The 24,123-nt window shown below is 45.3% G+C and overlaps 1 protein-coding gene across 1 annotated transcript; it reads right to left on the bottom strand.

Annotated features, from left to right (window-relative positions):
• Positions 1 to 53: 53 nt before the first annotated feature.
• On the bottom strand, positions 54 to 18,639 carry LOC144500079 (uncharacterized). The gene is made up of 3 exons (XM_078222852.1): positions 18,475 to 18,639; positions 15,550 to 15,829; positions 54 to 283 (listed from the first exon to the last, which is right to left on the bottom strand). The coding sequence occupies exons 1-3, from the start codon at positions 18,540 to 18,542 to the stop codon at positions 248 to 250; spliced, it is 384 nt and encodes a 127-aa protein (XP_078078978.1). The 5' UTR covers positions 18,543 to 18,639; the 3' UTR covers positions 54 to 247.
• Positions 18,640 to 24,123: the final 5,484 nt, after the last annotated feature.

Here is a 24,123-nt window from a genome sequence, read left to right as displayed (position 1 = left end):
TATTTGGTAGCAAAAGCCACTAGCTTTCGGAGCGCTGCCCCTTCTCGCAGCAGACACAGAGGAATTCATCAGGCGAAACTCTACAGTTTTACACCTGGGCAGCAAGTTGAGAATTTACCCCCACATTCCCGTTATATTGATTACATTTTAATGCTGCCATTATCATGCACACAGTGATGTAGTTGTTGGAGATCCATTCTTCTTCTTACAGGCTAGGTATTGTGCCTTCCCTCTCGATTTGTATTCATTACCAGATAACAGCTCCTTGTTCATGGTGCATCTCCTGTGGAAAGGGGATAACTCTGTGGGTAACATTATCCACCACCTCCTGCAATGGGACACTCACTGACGGACTGACTGCTGCTTCTCCTCACTGTCACGTGTCATAAAAAGTCTTTCAAATGCACGATGTTTATTTTCTAACCTTCCTGTTTCCTGGAGAATGTGTCATTTTCTGTTAACAGAAAGCTGTGCTTTCTCATTTCACAACACTGAGAATTCCTCAGGTCCTCAACTCAACCATCTTCAGCTGCTTCATCAATAACGTTCTTCCATCATAAGGTCAGAAGTAGGGATGTTCACTGATGATTGCACTGAAGCAGCCCATGTCCAAATGCAGCAAGATCTGGACCATATCCAGGCTTGGGCTGACAAGTGGCAAGCAACATTCACACCACACAAGTGACCAGACAATGAACATCTTCAACAAGGAGAAATCTAGCCATTGCCCCTCTAGGACAGCACAGTGGCACAGTGGTTAGCACTGCTGCCTCACAGCGCCAGGGACCCGGGTTCAATTCCCGGCTTGGGTCATTGTCTGTGTGGAGTTTGCACGTTCTCCCCATGTCTGTGTGGGTTTCCTTTGGGTGCTCCGGTTTCCTCCCACATCCTGAAAGACATGTTTGTTAGGTGCAGGCCAAACAGGCACTGGACTGTGGCGACTAAGGGAATTTCACAGTAACTTCACTGTAGTGTTAATGTAAGCCTTACTTGTGCCTAATAAATAAACTTTAATTTTGACATTCAAAGAACAAAGAAAATTACAGCACAGGAACAGTCCCTTCGGCCCTCCAAGCTTGCACTGACCATGCTGCCTGACTTAACTAAAACCCCCTACCCTTCCAGGGATCATATCCCTCTATTCGCAAAACTATTCATGTATTTGTCAAGACGCCCCTTAAAAGTCACTACCATATCCGCTTTCACTGCCTCCCCCAGCAACGAGTTCCAGGCACCCACTATCCTCTGTGTAAAAAATCTGCCCCTCGCACCTTAAACCTGTGCCCCCTAGTAATTGACTCTTCCACCCTGGGAAAAAGCTTCATACTATCCACTCTGACCATGCCTCACATAATCTTGTAGACTTCTATCAGGTCGCCCCTCAACCTCTGTCGTTCCAGTGAGAACAAACCAAGTTTCTCCAACCTCTCCTCATAGCTAATGCCCTCCATACCAGGCAACATCCTGGTATATATTTTCTGTCCCCTCTCCAAAACCTCCACATCCTTCTGGTAGTGTGGCGACCTGAATTGAACACTATACTCCAAGTGCGGCCTAACTAAGGTTCTATAAAGCTGCAACATGACTTGCCAATTTTTAAACTCAATGCCCCAGCTGATGAAGGCAAGCATGCTGTATGCCTTCTTGACTACCTTCTCCGCCTGCATTGCCACTTTCAGTGACCTGTGTACCTGTACACCCAGATACTTCTGCCTATCAATACTCTTAAGGGTTCTGCCATTTACTCTATATTTCCTATCTGTATTAGACCTTCCAAAATGCATTACCTCACATTTGTCCGGATTAAACTCCATCTGCCATCTCTCTGCCCAAGTCTCCAATCAATCTATATCCTGCTGTATCCTCTGATGGTCCTCATCACTATCCGCAAATCCACCAACCTTTGTGTCGTCCGCAAACTTACTAATCAAACCAGTTGCATTTTCCTCCAAATCATTTATATATATTACAAACAGCATAGGTCCCAGCACTGATCCCTGAGGAACGCCACTTGTCACAGCCCTCCATTCAGAAATGCACCCTTCCACAGCTACTCTCTGTCTTCTTTGACCGAGCCAGTTTTGTATCCACCTTACCAGCTCACCTCTGATCCCATGCGACTTCACCTTCTGCACCAGTCTGCCATGAGAGACCATGTCAAAGGCCTTACTGAAGTCCATGTAGACAACATCCACTGCGCTATCCTCATCAATCATCTTCGTCACTTCCTCGAAAAACTCAATCAAGTTAGTGAGACGTAACCTCCCCTTCACGAAACCATGTTGCCTCTCACTAATACATCCACTTATTTCCAAGTGGGAATAAATCCTGTCTCGAAGAATCCTCTCCAATAATTTCCCTACCACTGATGTAAGACTCCCTCACCGGCCTATAATTACCTGGGTTATTCTTGTTACCCTTCTTAAACGAAGGAACAACATTGGCTATTCTCCAATCCCCTGGGACCTCCCCTGTAGCCAGTGAGGATACAAAGATTTCTCTCAAGACCCCAGCAATTTCCTCCCTTGCCTCTCTCAGTATTCTGGGGTATATCCCATCAGGCCTTGGGGACTTATCTACCTTAATGTTTCTCAAGAACCCCAATACCTCCTTCTTTTTGATCTCAACATGACTCAAACTATCAATGCACCCTTTGCCAGACTCATCATCCACCAAGTCCTTCTCTTCGGTGAATACAGATGCAAAGTACTCATTTAATACCTCGCCCATTTCCTCTGACTCCACACATAGATTCCCTCCCTTGTCCTTGAGTGGGCCAACTCTCTCCCTGGCTACCCTCTTGCTCTTTATATATGTATAAAAAGCCTTGGGATTTACCTTAATCCTGCTGGCCAATGCTTTTTCGTGACCCCTTTTAGCTCTCCTTACTCCTTGTTTAAGTTTCTTTCTACTTTCCTTGTATTCCACACTTTCTTCGTATGTTCCCAGCCTCCTAGCTTTGACAAATTCTTCCTTTTTCTCTTTGACTAGGCTCACAATATCTCTCGTTATCCAAAGTTCCCAAAACTTGCCATACTTATCCTTCATCCTTACAGGAATGTGCCGGTCCTGAATCCCTATCAACTTATACTTGAATGCCTCCCACATGCCAGATGTTGATTTGCCCTCAAACATCTGCCCCAATCTACATTCTTCAGTTCCTGCCTAATATCACTGTAATTAGCCTTCCCCTATTTTAGCACCTTAACTTGAGGACTACACTTCTCTTTATCTATCAGTACCTTAAAGCTTACTGAATTGTGGTCACTGTTCCTGAACTGCTCCCCTACTGAAACATCGACCACCTGGCCGAGCTCATTCCCCAATACCAGGTCCAGTATGGCCCCTTCCCTAGTTGGACTATCTACATACTGTTTCAAGAAGCCCTCCTGGATGCTCCTTACAAACTCTGCCCCATCCACGCCCCTAGCACTAAGTGAGTCCCAGTCAATATGGGGGAAGTTAAAATCTCCCACCACAACAACCCTGTTACTTTTACATCTTGTCAAAATCTGCCTACATATCTGATCCTCTATCTCCTACTGGCAGTTGGGTGGCCTGCGGTCTGACAGGAGCTGCAGTTGGGTGCACTTCCTGCAGACGTAGTTGTCCGAGACGCTGGAAGCGTCAAGGATCTCCCACATCTCATAAGTGCAGCACTTAACCCCACTGACCGACATTTCAAGCACCAATTAAATTATTTAAGAAAATAACAGTCTCTGAATCCCCTACTATCAACATCCTGGGGGTAACCATTGACCAGAAACTGAACTGGACTAGTCATATAAATACTGTGGCTGTGGGAACAGGTCAGAGGCGGGGAATCCGCAAGCGAGTAACTCACTTCCTGACTCCCCAAAGCCTGTCCACCATCTACAAGGCACAAGTCAGGAATATGGTGGAATACTCTCCACTTGCTCGGATGAGTGTAGCTCCAGCAACGCTCAAGAAGCTTGACACTATCTCGGACAAAGCAGCCTGCTTGATTAGCATCCATTCCATAACCATTTACTCCCTCCACCACTGACAAACAGTGGCAGCAGTGTGTATCTTCTACTCGATGCACTGCAGGAACTCACCAAGGTTCCTTAGGCAGCAGCTTCCAAACCCATGGCCACTACTACCTAGAAGGACAAGGGCAGCAGATATCTGGGAACTCCAACACCTGGAGGTTCCCCTCCAAGTCATTTACCATCCTGACTTGGAAATATATTACCATTCCTTCACTGTTGCTGGGTCAAAGTCCTGGAACACCCTCTCTTATAGCACTGTGGATGTATCAAAGAAACCATACAATAACTTACATTTATATAGAGCCTAGAACATAGCAAAATATCTGAAAATCCCAATGAGCAAGTGATGAAACTGAGCTACATGAAGACATATTAGGGTTAGGATAGGTGACTAAAAGCTGGGTCCAAAACATAGGTTTTTAAGGAGCTCCTAAATGTAAGTGAGAAAGGCAGAAAGGGGGAGAAATTTAGGGATGGAATTCCAGAGCTTAGGACCTAGATAACTGATGTCCAATATCCCATACACCAAAGGGCAGGTGTTGAGGTGAGTGAATGAGTGAAGAAGTGCTTCCCGACATCATTCCTGAATGGCCTAGTTCTAATTTTAATGTCATACCTGCTCGCTGTGGACTCCCCTACCTGAGAAAGGAAGTTCCTCTCAGGATTAAGACTAGGTCAGACTTTAGACTTCAGATACAGATGGCCTGAAATGGATTATTACTTTTGCTCAAAAGAACATTGGCTTCATTATCTGAACCTCACTAGTAAATGTGCTGAACTACTGCTTCTATTTTTAGGATATCAGCTCTGAACACCAAAACAATCTTCTCCATTTTATTACAGTAATTACCATGTGTTACTAGAAGGAAGAGGATCGATTCTGCACAATTCAAAATGGACTCTGTTTTTGAAGGAACAAATATTTTCTAAACAGCTATTCATCAGTTCAGATAAAACAGTCTTGGACAGAATCTTTACATAAATTAACGAAAAAAGCAAAGAGATTTATTACCTTGTCCACAATCTGGAGGGCAATCAGGTCAAGGTGGCCTCTGCTGATATTATGGTCATGCTAGATTTCTCTAATGGTTTTCTTTCTTAAAAACACTTTACCATTACCATAAATTAGTGTTACTAATTATTTAAAAATTGTTTATTTGCATGATCTTTCTCCTGATTTTTCTTTCACTGCTGCTGAACTATAGACCAATGCCGATCCAGCAATATATTTTCTCTGTCAATGTGCCAGTGAGGCGTGGAGGCTTCACGAATAAAGACACTGTGCCTATTTACTAGAAGGTGCTTACTGCACTTTTGTTTGGAGTTTATTTGCTGCCTTTCCAACATCCCTGCCCTCCCGATTCCACAGCATCATCGTGTGAAAGTGGATTCCTGCAGAGGCATCATTTCACATGTGGCAGTATTCTTCACGTGTGAGACTAAACTAAATGCCTGGAGGATATTCTTCCCTCCAGAATATCCCAACAGAATATGATTCTATCCAAATCCAACAAACTCAGACATACAATAACATCAGCTGGAGCTTAGGAACATAGGAACAGGAGTAAGCTATTCAGCCCATCAAGCTTGTTCCGCCATTTAATGAGATCATGGCTGATCTGTGGCCTAACTCCATATTCCAGCCTTTTGCCCATATCCCTTAATACCTTTACTTAACAAAACTTTATCTAGCTCAGATTTAAAGATAGCAACTGATCTAGCATCGGCTGCCATTTGTGGAAGAGAGTTCTACCTCTACCATCCTTTGTGTAGAAGTGCTTCCTAACATCTCTTCTGAACAGTCTGGCCCTAACTTTTAGGCCATGTCCCCTAGTTCTAGAATCTCCAACCTGTGGAAATAGTTTATCTTTATCTACCCCATCTTTTTCTGCTGGTAACCTGAAGACTTTGATCTAACCTTCTAAATTCTAGAGAAATGAGGTCTAATTTGTATAGTCTCTCCTCATAATTAAACCCCTGAAGCCCAGGTATCATTCTTGTAAACCTACGCTGCAACTCCCTCCAATGCTAAGATGTCGTTCCTAAGGTGTGGTACCCCAATCTGCTCACATTGACACCAAGGTGGGGTCCACCAGGATTTTGCATAGTTGCAGCATAACTTCTGTGTGCTTATATTCCAGTCCTCTGGATATAAAGGCCAGCATTCCATTCCCCTTCTTGATTATTTTCTGCACCTGTTTGTGGCATTTTTGACAGTTGATCTTTCTCTACACCCTAGCTATGATTGTAACACTACATTCTGTACTCTCTCCTTTCCTTCTCTATGAATGGTATGCTTTGTCTGTACAGCACGCAAGAAACAATACTTTTCACTATATGCTAATACATGTGACAATAATAAATCAAACCAAATCAAAATCATTTTAAAGATCTATGCACCTGAATCCCGAAGTCTGTTTGGATATCTACTGTATTTAACTTCATACTATCGAGAAAGTATCCTGATCTGTCCTTTTTTGGTCCAAAATGAAAACCTCACATTCGCTTAGATTGAAATCCATCTGCCACAGTTTTGCCCATTCACCTCGTCTATCAATATCCCTGTCCGGAATTCTCCGGCCGTTCACGCCCTCCTGCCACTGCCAACGAGAACGGATAATTTGGCACTCAGCCAAATCTCCATCCACTTCAATGGGACGGGAGAATCACAGCTGTGGGCGAGGGTCGGAGAATCCGGCCCCTTGCAATTTTGGTCAGGCCGCATTTGGAGTATTGCATGCAGTTCTGGTCACTACACTACCAGAAGGACATGGAAGTTTGGAGACAATGCAAAGAAGGTTCACTAGGATGCTGCCTGGTCTCAAGGGTGTTGACTATAAGGAGAGGTTGAATAAGCTAGGATTATTTTCACTGGAAAGATGGAGGCTGCGGGGAGACTAAATGGAGGTCTACAAAATTATGAGAAGCATGGACGGGTGGATAGACAGAGGCTTTTTCCCAGGGTAGAGTTGTCAATTACAGGGGGCATATGTTCACGGTGAGAGAAGGAAAGTTTAAGGAAGATGTGTGAGGGAAGCTTTTCACACAGAGAGTGGTGGGTGCCTGGAATGCACTGCCAGAGGAGGTGGTGGAAACAGGCACATTAGTGACATTTAAGAGGCATCTGGATGGGTACATGAATAGGGAGGGAATAGAAGGATATGGACCAAGTAAGGGCAGAACGTTTTTTTTAGTTTAGTTAGGGCATCAAGATCAGCACTGGCTTGGAAAGGGCCTGTTCCTGTGCTGTACTTGTCTTTGTTCTTTGTATACTATCATCTACACTGTCCACAATGCTGTCTAACTTTGTGCCATCAGGAAATTTAGATATATGCCTTTCTATGCCATTATCCAAGACGTTAATAAATAATGTGAATAAATGAGACCTCAATCCAGATCCTTGTGGATCCTTGATGTGACCACGAGTCACATCACGCCAATTTGAGTACTTATCCATTATCCCTACCTTCTGTCATCTGCCACGTAACCAATTTCCCAGCTATGACAGTAATTTACCCTCAAATCCGTGGGCTTCCACCTCAGTTAACAGTTTCTTATGTGGGACTTTGTCAAATGCCTTCTGGAAGTCCATGTGAACAACATCCATAGAAATTCCTCTGTCCACTACCTTAATCAACACTTCAAAAAATTCAATAAGGTTTGTCAGGCATGACCTACCCGTCATGAATCCATGCTGACTCTCTCTAATTAACTGAAAATGTTGACGTGTTCAGTTACCCGATCCTTGATTATAGACTCCAACAATTTCCCCACCACAGATGTTAGGCCAACTGGTCTGTAATTCCCTGGATATCCTCTTTCGCCCTTCTTAAGGAGCAGAGTGACATGAGCAATCTTCCAATCCGGGGGGAAGACTCCTGAATCTAGGAAACTCTGAAAGATTATCGTTAGGACATCAACAATGTGCTTCCCTACTTCCTTTCATGCCCTCAGATAGAAAGGGTCAGGTCCTGGGGATTTGTCACTCTTTAGTCACACTAAATTTAAACTTAAGTAAAACATCAATAATGAGGAAATTATGTAAGTTTTATTTAACTTCTGTCCCCAATCCACTATTAATTTCATCGGGATTTCTGGCAATCTACCTTCCTTTTCTGCTGTAAATACTGAGGCAAAGTAATTATCTAACATGTCTGCCATTTCCCCGTAGTCGCTGTCAATATCCCCACCATCAGTCTTTAACTATAAAATTCCTTCTTATTGATTTTGTAGTCCCTTTCATAATCCCTTTAAGTAGCTCTTATAAACTGCTTTGTGGCCCTTTATTGGTCTTTGTATCTTGCTCATTCAGTGGGATCTGTGCTGTTTATGCAATTTTGCAAGCCCTTTCTTTTAGTTTAATGCTATTCTTTATCTCTTTAGTTGCCCAAAGGTGTTTTTTTTCTGTGAAGTGGAGCCTTTCTTTCTCAGGGGTATAAACTGGTTCTGTACTGTGTTCAATGTTTCTTTAAACATCCTCCACTGATCCTCAGTTCTTTTACCCATCAGCAGATTTCCCAGTTTACTGAGCAAAGTCTCCGTCTTTTCTCATTAAAGTCGGCCTTACCTAAATCTGACATTCTCGTAGCTGATTCGTGCTTTTCGCTTTCAAATGCTACATCAACCATGTCATGATCAGTATTTGATGAATGTTCCCACGCGATTAGGTTGCTAATTAAATCTGGCTCATTACTCATTACTAAATCCAATGTTGCTTATCCCCTTGCTGGAAGGTGTAAATGATCAAAAACAGAAACCCGAGATGATTTTTACTTTTTCTCCTGCTGCTTCTCCAGCTCGGAACAGCGATCACATCCAATGGGCGGAATTTTCCCGACATTTGTCAGAGAATCAGGTTCAGACTAAAAACCGACGTGTTTCTCTCCAGGTGCACAGCCGGGTTTTCACTCCGGATTTGCTGGCACTCAGCACACAGAGAATCTGGGGGCGTGGTTTGCGCCATCACTCTGGCGAGGCCTGGTAGTGCCACCGAGGCCAGCTCCACAGAGATCAGGACGCCATCTTTAAAGGGTGCCCTGATAGGCTCAGCAAATAAACTCCCTCCCACCCCCCCGCCCCCCCGCCCCCCCGCCCCCCCACAGCCACAGAGGACACCCCCAAGCATTGGGGCAAATCCCCCCACCTACCACACAAGTATCGGGATATTCCCCCCACACACAAGTATCAGGACTCCCCACCACTCAAGTATTGGGATATTCTCCCCCACAGAAGTATCAGGGATCCCCCAACACAAGTAGCAGGGTATTCCCCCCCCCCCACACACACAAGTATCAGGGCAAATCCCCCCCACACACAAGTGTCAGGGATAGCCCTCCTCCCCACACAAGTTTTGGGCTTTTCCCCTCATAGGCATTGGGGTGCATGTCCACACATAAGGGGAACATGCCCCAATGGGGTTCCCCAGAGGGCCCACCCCTGGCAGTGCCAACATTGGGACACTGCCCAGCCATGTTCCTCGCCACCCAGGGGCCACACTTGCCTGTGAGTCCCCGGCATGGTCATCATGACTGGTTTTTGTTTTTGAAAACCAGCAGTGATGTGCGCCAGCGTGAAGTCACGCCATCTGGGTAGGGCGATGAGGGGATGGAGGAAATACTGGCTTCAAGCCCTATAATTAGATTTAAATTTATGTTAAAATATGCTAATCAGGCTCACACCCTTTCTGAGAGTGAACTAGAGTGTGTCATTGGAAGGGGGGGGCCTGGGAAGATCTCGTTCCAAGATCCCACCGATGCAAATCCCGATTTTGGCCTCTTGTGAAACTTAGTGGCCATTATGGGATTTACGCCCATGGCTAAAGTGGCCACTGGATCAGGAGCAACATTTCAGATCGATTCCCTTACATCAGAACCTGATCTAATGAAAGGTCATCAGCCTAAATGTTAAGTCTGTTTCTCTCCACGGGTGCTTGCTGACTGCTGAGTTTTTCCAACGTTTTCTTTTGTTCTCTTTGAGTTAATTGGGCTCTGGGTTACTTCCCAAGGTCGCAGCATTGCAATATTGTGAAGTCAGACTTGAATAATTTTCAGAACTCTCACCAGATTCAGACGAAGAATAGTGAGGCTGAGCCAGGGGATAGGGCTCCAGCACAGAAACACAATTTGTTTTTTATTCATTCGTGGGACATGGGCGTCACTGGCTGGCGAGCATTTATTGTGTGGAGATGCCGGCGTTGGACTGGGGTAAACACAGTAAGAAGTTTAACAACACTCACCTGAAGAAGGGGCTTGCAGCTCCGAAAGCTTGTGTGGCTTTTGCTACCAAATAAACCTGTTGGACTTTAACCTGGTGTTGTTAAACTTCTTACAGCATTTACTGCCCATCCCTAGTCGCCCTTGAGAAGGTGGTGGTGAGCTGCCTTCTTGAATCGCTGCAGTCCATGTTCTGTAGGTTGACCCACAATGCCGTTAGGGAGGGAATTCCATGATATTGACCCAGCGACTGCAAGGGAACGACAGTATATTTCCAAGACAGGATGGTGAGTGGCTTGGAGGGGAACTTGCTGGTGGTGGTGTTCCCATGTATCTGCTGGCCTTATTCTTTGAGATGGAAGTGATCGTGGGTTTGGAAGGTGCTGTCTAAGGATTTTCGGTGATTTGCTGCAATGCATCTTGTAGATAGTACACACTGCTGCTACTGAGCGTCGGTGGTGAAGGGAGTGGATGTTTGTGGGACTGGTGCCAATTAATTCTTTGTTTGGGAGTATTGTTACAAACTGCACAATGGGCGCTGCGGTGCCTGTATAACTTGATGTTTGGGCATGTCACTGCAGAATGGGCGCTGCGGTGCCTGTGTAACTTGCTGTGTGGGCATGTCACTGCACAATGGGCGCTGCGGTGCTTGTGTCACTGCTGCTGTGTAGTGAAATGAGCAGAATGAGAATCACCCAGCTCACAGTATTCCAATCTACAATCCCAGTTTTACACCCAGGCAGCAGCTTCGAAATTCCCCCATAACATCCTTCTGTTCAACATTTCAAAGTAGACAGTAACAAAGCTATTTTATAAATATGTTACCTCCAGCAACAGCAATTCACGCACTTTTAGTATATTGTAAATTGCGGAGTTTGAATTGGGGCTGTCACTAAGCTGAGGAGCACTGTATCAGCCCCACTATGCATTGGGACCCTGATGTTGGGACAATACGGGTCTTCCCGCTTGGAAAACTTTATTTGAGGCAACCTCCTAATAGGACACTATCCGATAGACACCATGCCTGGGTGGCACAGTGACACAGTGGTTAGCACTGCTGCCTCACAGTGCCAGGAACCGGGTTTCTATTCCAGCCCCGGGTGATTGTCTGTATGGAGTTTGCACTTTCTCCCCGTGTCTGTGTGGGTTTCCTCCGGGTGCTCCGGTTTCCTCCCACAGTCCAAAGATGTGTAGGTTAGGTGGATTGGCCATGATAAATGTGCAGGGATTGGGTGGGGGAGAGGGCTTAGGTACTGAGAGTTGGTGCAGACTCGATGGGCTGAATGGCCTCTTTTGCACTTTAGGGATTCTATAATTCCACGAGTAAATTATGGACAGCAGGAAGTCCAATGAGAGGCTCAATGCACTGGATGGCCAGCAGCTTCAGCAGGAGAGGTGAGTGCTGCTGAGGCAGGAATAGAATCCCTACAGTGCAGAAGGAGGCCTTTTGGCCCGTCTCGAGCCTGCACCGACAACAATCCCACCCAGAGCCTATTCCGTACCCTGCTAATCCCCCTGACACTATGGGGCAATTTAGCATGGCCAATCAACCTAACCTGCACATCTTCGGACTGTGGGATGAAACCCGACCACCCGGAGGAAACCCATGCAGACACGGGGAGAACATGCAAACTCCACACAGACAGTGACCCAAGAGCGGAATTGAACCCGGGTCCCTGGCATTGTGAGGAGGCAGTGCTAACTACTGGGCCACCTTGCCGCCCCAGATATGATTGCGAAGGCGCCTGAAAGATGGAGGTGTTCTTGGTTGGCTTCCGAAAAAGTTAAATAAAAGAGATTGCCCAAAGGTGTAAGGGCTTTCAGTGTGGAGACAGAAACCTCCAAAGGAACAACTGTGTGTCCACAGCTGCAGCACCTCTGCAGCGGCATCATTGCGAGATTTGGATGGTCCTTGGACAGGCAGCCAAGAAGCTACCTTCATGCAGCTTTTGGACCCAGGACTTGGGAGTGGGTGGGTCACCTGACACTGGGAACCTTCCCTCAGCATGAGATGACGCCCATAATTTGGACTTTAATTGGAGCTATTGGCTGCCCATCGCAACAGGTGGGGTGGCACAGTGGCACTGCTGCCTCACAGCGTCAGGGACCCGGGTTCAATTCCCAGCTTGGGTCACTGTCTGTGTGGATTCTGCGCGTTCTCCCCGTGTCTGCGTGGGTTTCCTCCGGGTGCTCCGGTTTCCTCCCACAGTCAGAAAGACGTGCTGGGTAGGTGCATTGGCCATGCTAAATTCTCCCTCAGTGTATCCGAACAGGCGCCAGAGTGTGGGGAGTAGGGGGTTTTCACAGTAACTTCTTTGCAGTGTTAATGTAAGCCTACTTGTGACAATAATAAATATACTTAAACTTAATGACTCCAGGAGGCAGCCCACCCCTGGGAAGGTCAGCCAGAGACAGAACTGCATCTGGGAGCCGTTCCCACGGGGTTTCTCTCTACTTTTCTGGCCCCTCAACTCCACAGGGCAGCGAACAATCAGCCCAAACAGAGAGCTGGTCGACAGAAAAATAGACAAGTCAATGCAAGGTTCCTTTCAATTCCTGTGATAACTGGAGTTTTGTTGGCAGGTATAGCTGGATAGACAGGAAAGTATACAGCCCTTCTATCTCTCAACACTGAGTCATCGATGCAGACCAACCCCAGGGTAAAGAGACCAATGGTGCTGCAATTTGCACACAATTATGTCTCATTCCCCACTGTATAAAAGCGCCCATTTACTTCAAAGTAACTAAAATAAAAACAGCCCAACAAAGGAAAACTGGGGCTCCCACCTGTTGTTTTTTCAGATCTGCCTTAACATGAACAAATTCCACTGGCAAATTGTAATGTAAATAATTCATGCAAAACACATCTTGAAGGTCAACTAAAGATGCAATGAAGAGTTGATTGTCTGAGACCAGAAATCAAATATTTTTGAAAGGCTGCATTAACCACTGGTGTACTGATCCCAGTTCTATAGTTATTGATTGTTGTGCTGTTTTAGCTGTTTTATTTATTCCAGAATGAGGGCTCACTGTTTAGGAACAAGGAGTCGCCCATTTAAGACAGATGAGGAATTTTGTTTTTTCTCAGAGTCTCACAAGTGTTTGGAACTCTTTTCCTCCATATCCCCACTTCTGACTTGATGATGGAGGAATGGTCATTGATTTGTGATTGTCACATGTATTAGCATACAGTGAAAAGTATTGTTTCTTGTGTGCTGTACAGACAAAGCATACCGTTCATAGAAAAGGAAACGAGAGAGTGCAGAATGTAGTGTTACAGTCACAGCTAGGGTCTAGAGAAAGATCAACTTAATGTATAGTAAGTCCATTCAAAAGTCTGATGGCAGCAGGGAAGAAGCTGTTCTTGAGTCAGTTGGTACATGAGCTCAGACTTTTGTATCTTTTTCCCGAAGGAAGAAGGTGGAAGAGAGAATGTCCGGGGTGCGTAGGGTTCTTACTTATGCTGGCTGCTTTGCCAAGGCAACGGGAAGTGTAGACAGAGTCAATGGATGGGAAACTGGTTTGCGTGATGGATTGGGCTACATTCATGACCTTTTGTAGTTCCTTGCAGTCTTGGGCAGAGCAGGAGCCATACCAAGTTGTGATACAACCAGAAAGAATGCTTTCTATGGTGCATCTGTAAACGTCGGTGAGAGTTTGAAAAGTGCTGTCTCTGATCAGGGGTGAGGAGGGGTACCCCGAGACCTCTATTTTGGGCTGGGATGTGTGTGTAGGGGGGGGGGAGGGGTTACTCAGGTTATGATTGGGACGCCCTTTAAAGGTGGTGCTCTGATCTCTATTCTGCTGGGTTTTGCCGGCGTGTTGAGGCCCCGCCCCCTGTATGACAGCATGAAACACGCCCTCTTGATTTTTTTTTAACAGAGTGTCATAAGATCTGAAGAGGAAACCGTTTGGTTTCTCTGGAAAGAAACCCCCTAGTTTTCTCGCCGGAAACAACACTCTGCCATTTTATGTAAGATTTTGCCCTTTAGTATTTTTAAAGAAGGGGTAGGTAAATTCTTGATAAGCAAGGCGGTGAAAGGCTATAGGGGTAGGTGGGAATTGTTGTGTTATTGGTTCCTTTCACATCTCAATGTTGAGATCTTCAAAATTGTATGTTTAAACATGAACCTTTGTGGTTAATCTTTAATTCTGTATTGATCCAAGTTAATGCCATGCATGGTGTTGCTGTCTCCAGGCAGGCTGCTTCTGGAGAGTTCTCTCAGTATATTACCGTGTGACTCTATACATTATACTGTGGGTGGTGCTTTTCCCATGTTAACCCTTGCTCTGGCAAGCATCTTTACATTACAATGGTATGCAGGCACATACAGCATCATACAACAGGAAAATAGGGTTGCAGTTACTATCAGATCAATCATGATCTTAAATGGTGGAGCAAGCTCGAGAGGCCGAGTGGCCAACTCCTACTCCTGCTCCTAATTCGTATGTCCATATGTTTGTACGTATGTATGTTTAATACCTTGTTTTATTTTTGCTTCTGGATAGTATTTTCCCTCTAAAATAAATTCAGCCAAGTCATTTAACCTGTGCATATTAGTCTGTTGTGTTATGTTTCATACTGAAAATTATGGAAAAACACAGTCTCCTCAAATTACTAAATTATCAATTCCTACCCCGTACAATTCCTACCCCAAACATAAGGACCCAAGTTTTTGTTCACAAACGATTGAGTTTGCTCATAGAAGCTGATATCTAGTCATAAACACAACCACAAGTGTCCAGGGGGAAAAAACAACCTGAACTCGAACAGGTTTGGTTTGCAAAATCGAATTTGTTAATCTTGGAGAAACAAGTTTGGAAAAGGGGCTACACGATGCAGTTATTTAAGATATGCATTAGCTCCGATGACAAGGTCAACATAGACTTTTGAACTGGAAATCATGTTTGACAAACAGACTGGAGTTTATTGAGGATGTAACTAGCAGAATAGATAAGGGAGAACCAGTGAATGTGATGTATTTGGATTTTCAGAAAGCTTTTCATGAAGTACCACAAGGAATTAGTGCGCAAAATTAATGCAGGTGGGATTGGGGATTATACATTGGCATGGATTGAGAATTGGTTAGCAGACAGGAAACAGAGAGCGGGGCATTGGTGGGACCATATCTGGAGTACTGTGTACAGTACATGGACACAATGGGCTGAAGGGCCTCTTTCTGTGCTGTAAAACTCTATGACTAAATCGGACCATATAACCCAGAGACACCGAGTGCTAAACAATAATTTCACCAAACTCCACACATCACCAATCTAGTGTCATTTCATGAATTGATTTAATTTTCAGGCTTTTTTTTCTTTACCTTGCCCTTCCTCAGGCTTTTTAGGGTGTCTCCAAGCCTATGAATATTTTCATTTGTTGCCAAGTTCTGGGCGAGTCCCACTGAATGTCTCCTGTTCTGCTGTTTTAGTAGTTCCAATTCCAACCACTCAGGCTGCTCATTTTCTTCCGCCTGGGAAAACCATCCAATGAGGTTGGACCCACTTCTGGCTCCTGGAATGGATGTTTTTGCACGTGCTTGTGAAGATCTAATCCGAGATGTTGCAGGCTTGACAGTGTCTGCTCTGACGTCATGGAAAATGCTGAAAAGATGGCAGGTCAATGAGTGAACAATAATGTCCTTTTGTTTCAGACTTTCCTTCACAGTAAAGTATCTGGAATGTCTTACTGATACAAGATGACAAATTGCTTTACTTATGCTATTGAGGAGATAGCTGAACATTCCTTGAGGCTTCTGAGAACTGCAGACCAACAGTTTTTCTGTTAAAACATGTCCCTTAAACCCTGCACAATAGGATAACAAAGAGATGGCAGCAACCCAATGCAATCAGGAACCATTTCATAGAATCATAGAATCCCTATAATGCAGAAGGAGGCCATTCGGCCCATTGAGTCTGCACTGTCAACAATCTCCCCCAAGCCCTATCCCCATAACCCCATGTATTACCCTGCTAATCCCCTCTAGGGGCAATTTACCATGGCCAATCAACCTAACCTGCACATCTTTGGACTGTGGGAGGAAACCGGAGCACACAGAGGAAACCCACGCAGACACGGGAGAATGTGCAGACTCCTCACAGACAGTGATCCGAGGCCAGAATTGAATCAGGGTCCCTGGCGCTGTGAGGCAGCAGTGTTAATCACTGTGCCACTGTGCCCTTCTTTACAGAAGGGCAACCGAGAAGGGAAGGCGGGGCAGCTGTTGTTACTGAAGAATGAAGTATGCAAAAGACAATCAATTTTGTTGAGGATGTACTTGAAACCCCACTGGGAAAAAGAGACGGGGAAGAAAGGACTAAGATCCATTGATTCCCCCCTTCATCGCTAAAGCAATATCCTGTATTTACATTGTGCTTTTAGGATTGATAGAAAGTTGGTCTAATCGATAAGATGATCACCTCATGTGTTGGTTGCAGCCACAATGAGAGGAAACGCCACAAAAGAAGAATGTAATGTCCAGTGCCAAAACAAGATAGAAAGTCATCAAGGGAAAAACTGTTAGAGCTCAAGAAATCTACCAAGAACATTGCTCTAAGAGACAATTATCTGCACAGGGCCACATGCAATAAAATTCCAGCAGTTAGCCCTGGAAATATATAAAGTAAGAATTACCAATATTGATTTAATATGTTTTTTGAATATACACTCTGAGACAAGTTGCTTTCTCATTAGCTTTGCAAATGGAGCATTTCATTGAATGCCTCATGATTGACATTCATTGCATGGTGTGAAGTTACTGTATTTGCATGGTAGATACAAACTAAACTCACCATAGAAATTTACATCTCATCCAAATCTGACTACGTTCCCCTTTTATGATGTGGTGTTAATTACTGCCAATCTCTCTGGCACTAAAAATTAACCATTGCAGCTGTGAATTCTCATTCCTTCAGGTTTTAATTGTTGTTGGAGATTTTTAAATGTTAAATTTATTTTTTTTTCCTTTCTGCTTCTTTTCTCTCTTAATCCAATCTCATTTCATTGAATGTTGGGGGTGCCCAGAACCAGGTGTCAGAGTTTGAGGATACAGGATAGACCATTCAGGACAGAGATTAGGAGAAATTTCTTCACCTCGAGAGTGGTCAACCTATGGAATTCGCTACCACAGAAAATAGTTGAGGCCAAAACAGAATGTTTTCAAGAGGCAGTTAGATATAGCACTTTATTGCAAATTAACTTGATCAGCACTTTATCGTGTGGATCAAAGGATATGGGGGGAAGGCGGGATCAGGCTATTGAGTTGGATGATCAGCCATCATCATAATGAATGGTGCAGCAGGCTCGAAGGGCCGAATGGCCTCTTCCTGCTCCTATGTTCTATGTTTCTATTCTTTCTCAATGTTTCCTGATGTGAAATTGAACTCCCAATTCCTTCTCAATTCTTACTTTATTTCTCAATCCTTCGATCTGATTGGTAAAATACAGTTACCTGTTGCTATTCTCTCAGCTCCCAGATGTTCTCACTGTGGCATCACGGCCTCTAACCTACCGCAGCTTGGGGCAAAAAGCATCCTAGCCACTCAATGGGCAAGGGAAAAATCTCACTAACGGTGCGAGCTGTCTGTTGCCCGGATACTGTAAATTATAACCCTTATGTAAATCCACTGGAGCCTGGCCTCGCATGGAAGAGAAATTAGCAAAAAAAAACAGCTACTTGGATGTATTAAAATGAAGCAAAGATGCAGCCTGAGAATCATTCGAGCTCCAATGGGGATTACTTTAATTAAATGGTGATGTTATATTGTGTTCAATGTTTTACTGAATGACTCGCTGTTGCATTTTGTTTGTTAATTAATCGGACAGGACAACTCTTAGTTCAGTTTCAAATCTCCAGCTCCATTCAAAACCGTTTGGGGTCTACACCAATGTTAAAACCTGCGAGAAACAGCCCAAGACGTGATAGCAGCCAGCCCCTCTCAGACTGCTTTGTGTGGGCGACAGAACTGCACCCTCCAGTTACTGGGGAATGACCCGGGTTCACTGCTTGTCAGGTGAAAACACAGCTCGGAGACTGCCGGCTGCCCTGACAACAGCGACTGGCATCTACACAACACTGGACAAATCCTTCCTTGACACTTCCAAATTGCCGATAAGCGGATCGATATATGGAGATAAAGCAGCCAGACAGCCGCACCTTATACCCTCTGTGCTGCAGCTATCCCATGACAGCAACTTTATCCATAACCTACTGGACAAATAGCCTTGGAGACGTCCATTAGTAAAGTACCTGCTTATGGTATAAGTTTCGAGCTTCCCTGCGGCAGAACTTGGCCGCACTTTCTTCCCCAGAGGCATGCTTGCCTGTTCCTGATCTCTCAGCGATTCCTGGGCAATGGGCCACGTGTAGGATGAGGACAAGTTTTAAGCCCCTTCCTGCAGTGGGGCCATTGCCGTCTCCTCACTCAGCCGCTTGTGGTGAGTAACCTGACACTGCTCTCACCTGTCAATGCACAGCACCAAGAACTCTTAAAGGTACACCTCCCCTCCCTCCCACAGCTCGACAAAATGTTGCCTTCCAGTCCAAATGATTCACAAAGATAAAGCAAGACGGTTTATACGCGATAAAAATGCTGATCAGGTTTATTTGCAATAAACTGATCCATTCCCTTCCTTTTTTTTGGACGGCATGGTGGCACAGTGGTTAGCACTGCTGCTTCACAGCACCAGGGACCCAGCTTCGATTCCCGGGTAACTGTCTGTTTGCATGTTCCTCCCATGTCTGCGTGGATTTCCTCCGGGTGCTCCGGTTTCCTCCCATACTCCAAAGATGTGCGGCTTGGGTTGATTGGTCATGATAAATTGCCCCTTAGTGTCAGTGGGATTAGGAGGGTAAATATGTGGGGTTATGGGGATAGGACCTGGGTGGGATTGTTGTCAGTGCAGGCTTGATGGGCCAAATGGCCTCCTTCTGCACTGTCGATTCTATGATTTTATTTATTTTCAAAATCAATCAAAAACGCATTCCTGTCATGTGCCACGGTGGCACAGTGGTTAGCATTGCTGCCTCACAGCTCCAGGGATCCAGGTTCGATTCCCGACTTGGGTCACTATCTGTGTGGAGTTTGCACGTTCTCCCCGAGTCTGCGTGGGTTTCCTCCGGGTGCTCTGGTTTCCTCCCGCAGTCTGAAAGACGTGTTGGTTAGGTGCATTGGGCATGCAAAATTCTCCCTTGTTGTACCCGAACAGGTGTCGGAATGGGGCGACTAGGGGATTTTCACAGTAACTTCATTGCAGTATTAATGTAAGCCTGCTTATGACATGAACAAATAAACTTTAATCTATGGCTGTGAAAGCGGAGATGTTCACCGCTGTTGAGGGTCACAACTGAGAGGCAACTAACACTGGAACACAGAACTTGTGTTTCAACAGAAATGGTTCGGTGGGAGCTCACAATGATGGTCCCTCCAAGGCATGTCAGTGTGTAAATGTGGGCTGAATGGCTTGTGCTTACCCAGTTATTTACACTGATTTAGCTCTGAGGAGACGTCGAGCCTGCTCCAGGAATGCAGTCAAAGCATAGGATGACCAACTCTCCCACATTTTAAGGGTATATCCCTCATTTTGACTGTTTGTCCCCTCTCCCTGTGTCACCTTTTGTCCCTTGTTTCTGGGACAGCCTGTGGGAGACTGAGCCTGAGAGTATGGTATAAAGGGTTAACAGAATGCATTTATTAATATATGGAGTGTTGTGGCCCTGACATCAGGCTGTCATACTTCAGGTATTGTGGGGAGCAGACAGGCAGCTCTCAGGGGCAACATACATTTCTGATAACTCACTATGTCCATAAACTAGTATTTTAGTTGATACCCTGATACACCTGTGGCTCTTCCTTGCCTGACTTCTGCTTTAGCATCTTCGACAACACGGCAGTAGCTGTGGCTGCGCCAATTTAGTCTATTGTTGGTGCCACATGATGCCAGGATTGCTACAATCCTGCTTTGCCAAGATGCCTCATCAGGCATCCAGGCGACACATTCACCATAGACGAGTAGCAATGGCAGCACTGAACGAGCAGTCACTCCTCCTACCCCACTCATTATCAAGCCTCAAAGACTTTCACAGAGATTGCTCCTGGCAGATGCACCAGGGGAAATAGCCACAACCAATCCTGGTTTTCCTTCTTTTGCAGGCCACATTTGGTAATTCCACCCAACTTGAAGCCTACCAAAGCAGTGCCAGAGGTGGGAAGCTGCTCTGTCACTATTTTGAGATGTCAGTGTCGCAATGCAAGATGGCAACATTTCTGCTCTGTTAGAGTTCCTGACAAACAGGACAAACCAGGACACCGCCAACAATTAGTGTCTTTCCCACACTTCCTCGGTGAAGTTCGCCAGCATTCCCAGGACTTCTGGTCCATCAATTTAGAGGTCAGAGGGTTCCTAACACACTTCAAACTTGACACAGGTCACAGGGATGTCTGTACTGGCTGAGTACTTCGCTTGTCTCCACACAATTCTTCTTCAGCCTTCCACTATGAAACTCCAGGGGCCAGGTCAAACAAACCTACATGTTCTGGGCCACACAATGCTGTAAGGGCTGGCAGATCATGGAAAACCTTTATGTTATCTGTAACCAAGCCATTTCCCTACTTAACAGGAACGCTTAAAAGTTAGGCATCATCCAAAACGTTGATGAGATTCTTCTATCCAATCACTTTTCATCAGGAATTTCCACAATTCTTTCAAGGACTGGGAGGTTTGAGGACTGAATATTATATTTGTCTGCTCCCAGATGCCATGCCAGTTTAGACGTCTGTTCACCCCTAGGAGGGTTCAGCACCCACTATTGCTGAAGGTCAGGGAGGGACTTGACTGTGGATCTGGTACAGCAGGAAGTCCATCCAATGGCATCAGTAGATGACAGTCTGGCTATGCTCACCAACAGACTTTTCTGAAGATTGATGTGAATTGTGGCTTTTGGGGAAAACCCCTCGATGAGGAACCCATGCTCCGGACAACATTTATCATGCCCTTCAGTCCAATCTGCTTTCACCACTTCCCTTTTGACATTTTGTCTACCCCAGAATATCCCAATGTATCATATCCTGGACAACAAACAAGGGGTTGGTTATCTGCCATATGGATGACATCCTCATACACAGTTCCACAAGACACGATCATAGGGTAAGTGAGGTTCTTAAGGTGCTCCAGGCAGCAGGACTCATGGTGAATGACAAGTGCGAGAACCAATATAAAATTCTTGGGGCACATCAGGATTTTCACAGTAAATTCATTGCAGTGTTAATGTAAGCCTACTTGTGACACTAATAAATAAACTTAATGTGGTATTACAGATGATCCTCAGAAAACAAAGGCCACTACTGAGTTTTCCCAGCCAATGTGGATCACCGACATTCAAGCTTTCCTGGGGATGAGATACCAAGTGGAAAGTTTATTCCTAACTTGGCCACATTCACGTAACCCCATGAACCAATGTTTCCTATGGCTGTCACTACAGATGTTTCCTCTGTGGGACCCAGCAGTGCTCTCATCCAGCTGCTAACGAATGGTGTCTATTTTACTGTGAGATCCCTCACAGAAACTGAACAAAGGTATAGTACTATCGAGGAAGGGGCACTGGAGGGGAACAGAGCCCAGTAGAGGGAGGTGCAGATGGTGCCAAACACTGGGTCCCGCGGGCTAGGGGGTTGCTCTGAGCTCAAACGGAGTTCTCAAATTATCCAGTCAGAGTTTCAGACCTTATAGACTGGCTTGGAAAAATGTGGAACTGTCAGGCGGAAGGTTCTGATTTTTTTTACAGCCAGTCTGTCAGTACCAGGTCGGCCTCACCACTTGCTGCACAGCTGCCTCCAATGTTCAGGTTGCTTCAGGGTTCTGACTTTATAAAAAATCCTACCAGTAAACAACACAATTGCTCGAAGGTGAGAAGCAGCAATGCAGCAACTGTCAGGAGAGTGTACTCTGTTTAAAAATGGCATGTGAAATCCCTGCAGTGTTAGAAACAATTGGGCAGTAGTGTATGTGTGTGTGTTTGTGTGTGTGTGTTTGTGTGTGGGTGGCAGGGGTGTGGGTCTTTGAACTGAGTGGCTTGTGAGGCCATTTCAGAGGTCAGTGCAGAGTCAACCACATTGCTGTGGCTCTGGAGTCGCATGTAGACCAGACCAGATAAGGACGGCAGATTTCCTTCCCTAAAAAGCATTAGTGAGCCAGAGTTATACAACCAATCGATGATAGTTGGTCGCCATTGCATTATGGAGATTTGAAACTGTCCCCAGAGCATTAGCCTGGGCCTCTGGATTACTAGCCCAGTAACATTATCACAATGCTACCATCTCCCCATCCGTGCCTCACCATGTTCCCGAGTTAGAACCATAGAACCATAGAAAATTACAGCTCAGAAACAGGCCTTTTGGCCCTTCTTGTCTGTGCCGAACCATTTTATGCCTAGTCCCACTGACCTGCACTTGGACCATATCCCTCCACACCCCTCTCATCCATGAACCCGTCCAAGTTTTTCTTTATCCGGCAGCTCATTCCACACTCCCACCACTCTCTGCGTGAAGAAGCCCCCCCTAATATTCCCTTTAAACTTTTCTCCTTTCACCCTTAACCCATGCCCTCTGGTTTTTTTCTCCCCTAGCCTCAGCAGAAAAAGCCTGCTTGCATTCACTCTATCTATACCCATCAAAATCTTATACACCTCTATCAAATCTCCCCTCAATCTTCTACGCTCCAGGGAATAAAGTCCCAACCTATTCAATCTCTCTCTGTAACTCAGCTTCTCAAGTCCCGGCAACATCCTTGTGAACCTTCTCTGCACTCTTTCAATCTTATTTACATCCTTCCTGTAACTAGGTGACCAAAACTGTACAACTGTTCTTTCAACAATTGCTCTGTGCTGTAACTAGGAGAGCAAGTCCAAAATGTTCCAACACGAAAATATGACAACACATTTTCAAATGGAGTCACTGGTACATGCCATTATTTCTTGCTAATCTTTCTCCTGCATTGAACCACTCTTTCAGATTGTCTTCTGTTTTGTGTCTTTACCTTACTTCCTGCAAATGGAAGAATACAACTGAATTTTTGTGCTGATAAGTTGCTGCCCCCTAGTGATCCAGTAAGATTCATTTGCCCAAAAAGCCAGTCCCAAAAGATCTGGCAATCGTGACCCCAAACGTCCTGGAGCTGGGTGGTGCTGGAATAAGGACAGTGTCCCTGCTCTGCCAAGATTTTATCTTATTTGGAGCCTGACCTGAATCAGTCTAAGGCCTATGACATGCCCCAATGGATGTGTCCCCGTTTTCCTGGGACTGCCCTTAATGACATACTTTGCCTTCAGGCAAATAACGTCCTCAGTAGTTCCCAGTTCAAGCAACTTGTCCCTGAATAAATACCCTAACTATTAGCAGCTGCACGGGTTCACATCAGGAGCCATTTGACCCCGAGCTGCTCTGTTGGTCAATAAGATGAGCTGGGCTCTGTGGTGGGTTGGGTTCCCATTGATGGGACAGCATTGTAGCTGTATCCTACACCATATGGACTGCAGCAGTTCAACACTGCAGTTCATCATCACCTTCTCAAGGGCAATTAGGGATGGGTAATAATTGCTGGCCTAGCCAGCGACACCCACATCTCAAGAATGAATTTTTCAAAATCGACTTCTAAACATTAGAGGGGATGGACTCAGCGAGCTTTAAATCACTCAGAGACTGTGCTCTGTGGCCACAGCATGGTGTCCCACATCCCGACCTCCACCCTCACTAACAGCCACCCACGGTTCACCAACCTGCCTGCTGCAGATGCATCTGTGCATGACAGTATCGGTAGGAGTGACCACCACACAGTCCTTGTGGAGACAAAATCCCATCTTCACATTGAGGATGGCCTCCATTGTGTTGTGTGGCACTATCAC

This window comes from Mustelus asterias, chromosome 10, assembly GCF_964213995.1.
Source record: "Mustelus asterias chromosome 10, sMusAst1.hap1.1, whole genome shotgun sequence".
Classification (NCBI taxonomy): Eukaryota; Metazoa; Chordata; class Chondrichthyes; order Carcharhiniformes; family Triakidae; genus Mustelus; species Mustelus asterias.
Note: the sequence above shows the minus strand (reverse complement) of the source record. Positions and strands in the feature narration are given on the sequence as shown.